This window comes from Lampris incognitus, chromosome 17 (genome assembly GCF_029633865.1).
Source record: "Lampris incognitus isolate fLamInc1 chromosome 17, fLamInc1.hap2, whole genome shotgun sequence".
NCBI classification, from domain to species: domain Eukaryota; kingdom Metazoa; phylum Chordata; class Actinopteri; order Lampriformes; family Lampridae; genus Lampris; species Lampris incognitus.
The window spans coordinates 19,932,747-19,943,378 of NC_079227.1; the positions used below are offsets into that span (position 1 = coordinate 19,932,747).

Genomic DNA, 10,632 nt, shown 5'->3' on the forward strand with positions numbered 1-10,632 from the left:
ACTTTTGTTCTGATGCAGGTGCAACTAAAGTGTGAATGACTAATGACATGCTTAACCATAAACCTTAATTTAACTTTTTAAACCTACTCTCCCTCACCCTACCTATCTACATCACACCTCCATCGCAGGGAGAGCAGGCCAAAAACATTCCCGGAGAGTCTGTGACAGAGGAGCAGTTTACAGATGAGGATGGAAACCTGATCACCAGAAAAGTAACCTCATCATTACCCCTCATTACTTTCCTTTTTTTCCTCACCTCATATTGACCTCTCCCTCTCTATCGCTCTCTCTCTCTCTCTCTCTCTCTCTCTCTCTCTCTCTCTCTCTCTCTCTCTCTCACACACACACACACACACTCATCATTAAAAACTCTGATTGGTCCTCACAAATATAGCTTAACAAGAACATAGATACTCACATCCAGACACAGAAACAAACAGATGCCAGTTTTCTCCAATATTTTTTTTTGCAAGATGAAAAGGTTCCTTAAACACTTAAGATATAAACTTACTTGAAAACATGTACAACTGGTGCAGCTACCACCACCCGCCAATTTTGCACAGAAGATAATGTATGCAAGGACAAACAGGCATGCAAACATAAGCACACTCTCTCATTTCTAGCCTCTCTGTCTCTCTCTCTCTGTCTCTCAATGCTTTCTTTCTCTGACAGACATACACACTCACCCTCTTACAAATATGCAAACACACTACCTCTCACTGTCTCATTCACTCACACACAGATACCTCCGTGCCTCCCTCAACCTCTTATCCATTGATTCCCTTTATACAGACCCACCATGCCTCTTAATATCCCTCATCTCCCCACCCCACCCCCCTGACATGCCTCTATAACCCCCGACTTACAGGTGATCAGGAAGGTTGTACGCCGCGTGGTGACCTCCGAGGGCAGGAGAGAAGAAGGAGGCGAGACAGTTACAGAAGGAGGAGACATTGGTGGTGGTGCTGGTGCTGGTGCTGGTGTAGCAACAGGTGGAGGAGGAGCAGCAGCAGGAGGAAAGAGCAGAAAGAGGGGGAAGCGCTCCCGGCAGGGCCAGAAGGGCGAGAGGCCCGAGGAGGAGCAGAGAAAGGAGGCACCGGGGCCGAGGGGGAAGACTGAGGTCGGCGTTAATCCGAACCAACTCCCCGGATTTAACTGAATTAGAGCATGGGCCACAGACACGCTTTCCAAAATAAAATCTTGGCCCAGGAACTTACACAGAAAAAGGAAATCTGACTTCACCCTCCTGGGACCTTGATATGATACTCTCCCACAGGGTGTCGAACACGCAGACTTTTCTTTTTCTGTGTAAATCTGCACTTTGTCCGATCTTGAATGGGAGGACTGAGATGTTGAGGGCGCCAAGATGCCTTTGGGAAAACAGATCTTGGTCAGTTGAGTCCACACTAGCATACTGCAAGAGGCAAACCTAGATTTGCACACAATGAATGTTAAGGTGTCAAAAAAAAAGAAAGCAAACTAAGTATTTAAAGCAGGAATATTAGTTTTGAATTCTCATTTTTCCATCTTTTGACACTGAATTAATGCTTTCATGGGGTTTTAAGAATGGGAAACAGCACTGAAATATGACTTATCCCTGGTGAGCGCAATGAAAAGATAAGACTCATGGCATTGGTTAAGAATTACAATTTCCATTAGTGAATTATAAAACTCACTTTTGTGAGTTGTACAAGCTAATCTAATCTCTTTGTATTCAATCCGTCATCACCCTGCACTACGCCCGAGGCTAGCAGCCTGGCCTGGGCTAAAAGAATTTGTTAAAACTGGCACGTTATAAAATGGGCTAACTGACTGTTTGAACCTGCTATGCAGCCAGTCTGAGCAATATGCTGGTGTGGATAAATCAAATACAGCAGCGTGGTGTGTGTGCAGTGATGTTGCATGGAGTCAGACAGGGTCAGACACACTTAACCTGTAGTGTATGCTTTGATCAACACAGTGCAAGGCTCTGCGGTTTGCAGTGTTTTGTGCGTGGGTGTGGGTGTGTGTTAGTGTATGTTAATGCGTGTCCAGTATGCTGCGATCCATCACCTGTGCTTCTCGACCTAACAGCACGCTTTACAGGATTAACACAGCACCCGGTTCGGACACGAGGATCAGATATAGTAACGCTGCCTTCACTGTGAAATCATTCAGGTTTGCTTGTTAGGCTTGAGAACAAACCAGTTCCAAAACAGAAACAGTGCCGTGCAGCCAAACTAACATAGAAAATACTCAAACTTAACCTTTTTTCTCTTTTAACTCAGTTGCCTTTTCTAGCGTTTCCCGAACAAATGTTTAAAAGTAGTGATCTTCTTTTTCTCTCATTTAACCCATCTCTCTTTTTCCAGCATGCCGCCTGCCATCTGCTGAAGTTGTTGAACTATGCAGTTTGTCTTCCATAACAAACACACAGGGTCATTGTTTTGCTTGAACTTTATCCTGACTCGCTTTTATCTTCTGCCGTCTCTCACTCCTCCTACTTTTCTCTTTCACTCCCCTTTAAATTTCATTCTCTTTCCCGTTCTCTCTCTCTCTCTCTCTCTCTCTCTCTCTCTCTCTCTCTCTCTCTCTCTCTCTCTCTCTCTCTCTCTCTCTCTCTCTCTCTCTCTCTCTCTCTCTCTAATTTGCTCACCCACCTCTCTCTCTCTCTCTCTCTCTCTCTCTCTCTCTCTCTCTCTCTCTCTCTCTCTCTCTCTCCCTCTCTCTCTCTCTCTCTCTCATATCCTATTTTGCTTCTCTCTATCTTCCAGTCCGGAGAAGGAGCCAAGGGGAAACAGGCGAAGAAGAAGGGTCAGTCATAACAGTCAAGAACTCAACTTAAGCTGGTATGTAGCTAACAGTTGACAGTGACAAAATATGTGTTGACTCTTATCAATGTCTCCAGGAAGCATTACATGAGTAAAAATCATTCTTTATAGCCAGAAAGTGTCACATGGTTCAAGTCAAATCTAGTTGCTCCAAATGAGTTTAGCATCAAGATGCTCTTTGCCTGTTGTGTTTTTGTGTAAGGCTACAGTTAATAAACAGATTTTGAAATTAGAAATCACATTGGTATTGCATTGTCATCTCATTGTTTGAAAAACAAAGATCCTGTTGGAAAAGTGAGTAGGGCAGGGAAATGTGAAATATACAAAGGGCGATGCTTCATTAACCGTCACATACTACACCTCCATCACCGTTAGCAATCATGTGTTAGCGATAGCGTTTGTTAGATTTTATCAATCGTTTAGTGAGAACCAACATCGAGGAAAAATCCACCTGCACTTATCTTCCAGGTCCACAGACGTCTTTTTGTGACATCAAAAACCCCAGGAAGGGGAGAAGGTGACAGGGATCCTTGTGACAGGAGAGCCGGGTCAATCAGCCAAAGTGTGTCTGATGCTTTTCACTATAAAACGCATGGTTTTCAGCAAGACAAACAACAACTTTTATTTGATTTCGCATGAGCATGTCACCAAACTCACTCGCTGTCAGAAACGGCTAGCGACACCTACGGACACACACACACACACACACATACACACGGACGTGAGCCAGGACTTTCTCGACGATGACAAGTGAAAAGGGGGGATTACAGCAAAAGCCACACACACCCCTGAATGCATCTGTGACCAAAGATGGCCCAAACAGGAAAAAGTTGGTTGATGACAAAATAAGGAAGACTTTTGAATCACTCTTTCAGACACTCGCCTTATGTATTTTTCCTCCTGGACCCATGGTATTGGGTTGTATCATGTGGTTCTTTTTTTTAAAAAATGAAAAAAAATTAACAAATGGGTGATTTTTGTTGTATATAAATGACACTGTATAAAATCTACAAAAAAAAAAACACAAAAAAGATCAGTAGCTTCACAGATCGATTATGCACTGGTTGATTTTTGCTTGACGGGAAGTTTTGCAGAGTAAACGCTGCTTCCAGTCTCTCTGGATCTTTGGGGTGTGTGACCTCAGCTCCTTGTGGGATAAATAAGAAGGTAAAAGCTGTGTGTAAGTGAGACACAACAACAACAAAAAAAAGAAAAGAAAAAAAACTGCTTGATTTCAACAAAGGATATTTCTTTAAAATCAACCGCTTCTCCAAAACCTGCTTTGTCTGTGGAACATCCTTCGTCTTCAGAGTAAATAATATTTTGTTGCATGTTACTTCACATTGTTTTAACAATTTCCTTTTTCTCCCCCCCCCCCCCCTCTAATGCAAAACACTGTATTACGATTAGAGAGGGGCTTGGTGGTACTGTATGTGAGCATAACTCAACCGTATGTCTCCTATGACTGTTTTTATTTGATTAGATTTTTTTTTTTTTTTTTTTTACAAAGGTGGAAACACACCCCACACTTAAGTGGCAAGATAGCAAAGCTTTGTTGTTCCGCTTCAGGAAGGTATTTTCCTATGCAGCTCACGCCTCTTCATCTTAGATGCTAGCAAGTACACCCATGACAGCTAATGTACCCAAATGTAACTTGTAGACTGGCACATTGTGTGAGTTTCAAACTACCACCAGGCCCATGTGTGTATTGACAATTAGGAACTAATTGTCTTATCCGTCAGCCCATTGTGTGTACTACATGTGTAAGTTTATGCTTATAGGTCTGCTGTGGTTTAAAACTGGGACTGTTTTTTCATTTTGGCATTTTGTTGACTTCTAACTTTATTTAATTGGTTGCATTTACACAAGAACAGAAAATATGACTTGCCACCCCTATGACCTAGTTTGAATAATTTTTATTGACAACCAAATGGCTGTGCAGACATAATTTTGATCATCAAGAGTAAAAAAAAGAAGAAGAAAAAAATAGTTTTTCTGTTCCTGTGTAAATCCTTGTTGAGTCTTTTTTCCATATAAGGCCACCCTACCAAGCATCCATTGCCAATGATAGATCTGGTACCAACATGTATGAAGAACCAACATAGCCTACACTGGATGATCCAAGTAATTATTTAAGCAGAAAATAAATTGCATTTAAACTCAAAAGTCGGTGAGTCCATCTTTCTCCATGTGGATTTTATGTTGCTCTTCGTCCTCTGACAAATCTCACAAGGCAATAGCCCAAAGGATTTATTGAGTACTGTGTTCAACACGGGAACAGAAAATCTGTTTTGTTTTGTTTTGTTTTGTTTTGAGCCACTGACTTGCACATATGCTGCTAAATATGTAACTATGATGTCATCTCAGTCACAACGACTTAAATGACAGATTCTCTGTGCATATTTAATCCAACTAAAGCAACAAACTGCCACCTTCCTCTCCGTCTCTTCACCTACGACATCAAAACACGTCATTACAACACTGCTGAGATACTGCTAATGAGGGGTCAGTGCCCAGTTGGCTAATTTAGGCCAAGTGTTTAAGACTAAATCTTTTACCATCCTCACAGCAGAAGAGTGGCTTCTTGTGTTTTTTCACATCTATATATCCTAAATTAGTCCCCTCATAACCACTTTATCCTGAAACCTTATCACTGATGTACAGGTCTACAAATGCCAAGGTAAAATCATTTGCAGAAGGATGTTGGATTACTTATTCATCACACATACTACACTGTTTCTGTCATGTAATTGTTCACAAGTTGTTAGGTTAGTAAAACAGTTCAGCTCCATGTTGATCCCTGTGCAGAGCCTCATGTACATAAGTAAATATAATTTCGTTTCACCCTATTACCGCACACTTCTTATGCTTGTATAATTTTATTACCACGATATTACTGTGACGGGATTATTCACTACAGCTGAGGTACACATGTTTCCTCTGGTTTTCCACACGCATCTCATAATGACCAATCTTTTTCCGATTGCCATTAGTTTTATCAGCACTGTCTTCAATCGCGGATGCTTCTCGCACTCCAAACCGCAGGGCAACATAAAGTGAGGCGATTTGCATCTTGTGTTTCCATTCTGTTCCACTAGGGGATGCACTACTCGATTCTCTACTATCCCTGGGTTAACAGGCTTGACCGATTGATTGACGGGCGGCGACGTCGTGTGAAAAAAAACCGTGCGTCTAGATTTGCGTCTGCACGCGCGTCTCATCCACGTTCGCGTACAATCCCTTTAGCCTGCTTAGTGCAAACAAGCAACGCAATTGGACGGAAAGTTTCCCTAAACGGGCTACTTGTGCCCTACAAATGTCAGGTGCTCAATGTTACTGGTACGTTGATCCGTGTCCGAAAACCAGTTACAACCCAATACGTGTCAGTTGCTTCCCGCTGCCCTTGACTTGGCCTCCCAGTAGGGGACGCTGGTAAACTGCCACGTGTTATCTGCTTACGCGGAGGGTCAACCAGCTTTTTATATCCGGCTTGTATGTGACGCTTTAACATCAGTTCCACTCTCCAGATTTAATCGGGCTAGAATGCACCACTGTAAATAAAACAGAGAAGCGAGACCACTTCCGTCTAGCTGAACTTTGAGATAGAGGAATCCTGCTAACACCATGTGGTTACTGCCCCTAAATCGAAACACGTGCCTCGGAGACAGCCTTGCAGACAGTGCGGTGGCAGACTGTGATAAAAAGAAAATAGTCTTGTCTCTCCGAGTAAGTTCGATCCACAGAAAACTGCACCCACGTGGTCTCAGTCTCGCCAAGGCCAGAATGAGCAGAGAGCATTAGTTACGTGTTTTTTTTAAAATAGGGTGTGACGAACAACCTGCATATCAAGGTGGAATGTGGTTTTCTGCTGACACCGGACAAAGGGGGCAGCCTCCTCTACCTGCAGGTGCAAGCTACTCCCCCTTCTGCCATGGGAAGGCCACATACCAGCCTTTCCCGCTCTGTTAGGAAAGGCACTTCTAGACTAAAGAAAATTGCAGTTGCCAAGGTTGGTATGGAAAAGCAGCCGCTGTCTCAGCACCAAGGACGTGCCGACATCCATGGAAGGGTCAGTGGTAGGCAAAACATAAGTAGTAGGCAAAACATGTGAGCGGTACATGACGTCTAACTCGAAACAAGCGGCTCTGCACTTTTCCACTACATTTGTCTCAGTACCAAGGTTACAGCAGAACCTGTATAAGTTTGTATTTTTCCATTGCAACAGACACCCCTATGTTTCACTGACAACAACAAAAATAATCCCATGCTCACTCTTTGTTTATGATAGAGCGATATAATTCCTTGTTGAAAATTTAGGTAGGCTACAGCATTCATAATAATAACTCATAGGCGGGTTATGAGAGACAATGGGCCCCTGGACACGGACGCGTAAAAGCCCTTCTCGGCAGGCCAGGTACACTGATTTGCAGCCAACAGCACAATAACTAAATTCACCTGTACCTCAACAGGATTTACAGCGCACATACACGCAATTGACACCAACATCATATTAACTATTGACTTGGTTATTCGTTCAGGTTTTCAGTAGGACTTTTTGGGGCTCTGTTATTGACATGAATGTCTAAGCTCTTTGACTATGTGACAAGAAATGCAAAGTTAATAACAGCAACTTCATGCAGAGGCTCTGACCTAGGGGCCCCCTGATGCAGGGCCCGGTAGGCCTGTTCAGTAATCCACCCATACTCCTCCCCCTTTCCTCTACAATGGTCAAAGCTTTTGGTATATCTGGAACACATATTTCAAATCCCATTAGCCTTCAGATAAATTAGGAATTAGGCCTAATTGGTGACACTCCTGTAATTCTATTAGGACTTGATTGCCCTCTTAAATTTGGTTGCACCATTTAATGTAGCTACCCCCAATGACATATTTCTTAACAGTGGCTATTCTGTTGTAAACTGTATTCTCTATTGAACACGCTTCAAACTGTCTCTACCGGAGGTTTTCACAGCCTGCTGCCCTCACAAATTCAACAAGTGATGGCGAACTGTGGCCAGAAGGGGACACTGCTGAGAGGGACACAAATTAGTATCAGGATAGAGTAGAATGCGATAGCAAAATAGAATAGAACAGAACCCAACTGTCCTTTTATTCAAGAAACACGAAAGGGCTCTCTGAAACCCCCTTGACTTGTTTTACTCGTGCAGATTTCCGGTGAAAAACCAAACCATGGGCCGTCATTGGTTTTTCACAACACAACGAGCCAAGGAAAGTAAAGGTCTGACTGAATCCCTTCGAGAACAATGCTCCCTTACCTTACCTCGTGCTTGTCACCTGGGAAGAACGCGCGCGCGCGTGTATGTGCACGTGCGTGTTTTGTTTGTTTGTTTGTTTGTTTGTTTGTTTACCTAGTCCCGGTTTGGCGGTGACGCAGAGAAGGTTGCAGTTTATAACAGGAGACGCATCTTGAGACGGCTCCCAAATTAACACATTATTCATTCTAATTTTTTAAGCGTCCTAATGGTTGATGTGAATTTGAGAGGAATACGGGTTAACGTGAGTTTTTCCAGAAATATACCTTCAGGTCGTATTTTTCGGTTACTTATTTCAGTTTTTATTTGACAGGTTTAATAAATAGAACCTAAATACAGAAGGTTTTTCCTCTTATTTTCTTCTCAAAGCGTCCTGATTCATACTTCTGTTCAGTTGGTAGCAGTAATGCCCCACAAGAAGAAGAAGAAGAAGAAGAAGAAGAAGAAGAAGAAGAAGAAGAAGAAGAAGAAGAAGAAGAAGAAGAAGAAGAAGAAGAAGAAGAAGCGCAGAGCCGGCGTCCGGCCTGGAGGGAGGAGAGGTGGGTAGCGAGGCGCTCCAGATGGGGACTCTCTATGAGGACGGACTGCACTGCCGGGGAAACAGAGTAGGGAAGGAATACAAGGGAGGACCTGAGTTTTCGGGGAATTAAATTCGCTGCCTCAAAAAGCATTTTTTACCCCCGAAATGAGACGAAAATGAGACCGGGAACTCCGCTGGTCGCAGTCATGAGGTAAGATCAGATAAAAATAAATAAATAAATAAAAATCAACCTTACTAATCCGATAGGAAAATTGAGTTTTGTAAGTTTTGTAAGAGAGTGCACCTGCCACTTCACCCAGTGACGTCTTTCATGAGATTGTGTAATCGGTGGATTTCCGTTGAATAAGAAATGCTTCCAATTCAATTAAAAATAATGAACAGAAAGGAATAGTACTCACATCGTATTTGTATGGGTCGTGTGGTCATCCCACGGGACTTTTGTGAGTCCGTGACAGCAAAATATGGCGATACCACATAGGAAATGAGCTGAAAATCACAGTATCCATCCGTCTATTATCCAAACCTATTGATCCTGCTCCCGGGGTCGCGGGGATGCTGGAGTCTATCTCAGCAGTCATTGTATGTTTGTACTGCTTAAACTAAAATCAACATCAAGTCAAAGTAATGTCGCAGGTTAACTGTTGCTTATGAATGTTAAATGCATTGCTCTTCCCACTCCTGACAATGTCCTAAGGCAACTTTTTATTCACTAACAGTTTAATACGATAGTTTGAAAAATAATGCTTTAAAAAAGAAACTGCATTTAGCGCAGTGCTATTCTGAAAGCACTGAGACCAAAACATAAGCTAGTGGATTGTGTCAGCATGGCACTTGGGAATCTGAATCTGTTGGACATTAAGCACACATATTAAAAAATGTCCAATAGTTGTTGGCTCAATTCTATTGCGCAAACTGGATGTTTTATGTTATCTTAAAAAGATGATATTTGTAAAACGGGAAAAGAAACAAGTTTCCGGCCTTGAGAGGAAATACGTCACCACAGTGACGTCATGAAAGTTACAAAAGGACCTCACCTTTCCATTGTCTTAGGTTTATTAGCCTTCTCTAACCTTTATAAATGACAGAGATCCCCAAATTAAATTTAAATTAAACTGCATGGTGAAAATGAAGTAGTCATAGCTTTTTATACCATGCCTATATTGATTCAAACCTTGACACAAATGTATAAAGTCTCAAACAGCTGTGTTACATTTATTGACATTTTAAGTGGTAGCTCATAACTTCCCTTGAGCGATTTCAAAATAGTAGTCAAGCCTATATATCTAAATATAATTTTTAATTTGTCATTATTTTTCTGTGTACCTTGTCTAACAATGTTGGGAAATGCCATTGTTGTTGGAATGGTCTCCATTTCTACATGAATGTAGAATCCTGGTTTAAATACTGTTAATCTATGATTTCATGTTATCATGCTGCTGTTTATACTGCTAGTTATTTCCGTAGTGTGATATACCCTTAAACAAATGGTCATATACAGTACTGATTGAAGAAGGTCACAATTCAAATCTTTTCAGTAATTTGGCCTATAATATTAAAGGTGAGTCAGAATGTAGATAACACACTTTGGCAATAATTATTTCAGTAAGTGGGATATTAAACCTTACTGACAACATTGTCGTCACTAAGATGACCAACGTCCAACAGATGATTGACAGTTATCCACACAGGGAATTTGAAAGGTCCCACCTGTACCAAATGGCATGGCAGCAGAGGAGCATGGGGACCATGCGGACCATAGGTGCACACTGAGAAGATTGTGTGTGTGTGTGTGTGTGTGTGTGTGTGTGTGTGCGTGCGTGCGTGTGCGTGTGCGTGTGTGTGTGTGTGTGCGTGTGCGCAGGCCAACCCTGAATATTTGTTTTTGTGATAGCTGTCTCTCCTTGTGCGCGGGCTACATATTTACATTTGTATTCTGTCTCTAAACCCTTTTAGCTGGCAGTTTTTTCTTTCATAGTCATTCAACCAACCATTCCCTATGCATAATTAC

General features: G+C 42.1%; 1 protein-coding gene across 1 annotated transcript in view; it reads left to right on the forward strand.

The window, feature by feature from the left end:
- LOC130127145 (ankyrin-3-like) overlaps positions 1-4,976 on the forward strand; it is a gene marked incomplete at its 5' end in the record, with an annotated part of 100,930 nt that extends 95,954 nt beyond the window's left edge. The window contains 4 exons of the mRNA XM_056296716.1: positions 129-212; positions 869-1,120; positions 2,754-2,828; positions 3,279-4,976. Coding sequence (XP_056152691.1) covers positions 129-212; positions 869-1,120; positions 2,754-2,804 — 387 coding nt within the window. The remainder of the gene's footprint in view (positions 1-128; positions 213-868; positions 1,121-2,753; positions 2,829-3,278) is intronic.
- Positions 4,977-10,632: the final 5,656 nt, after the last annotated feature.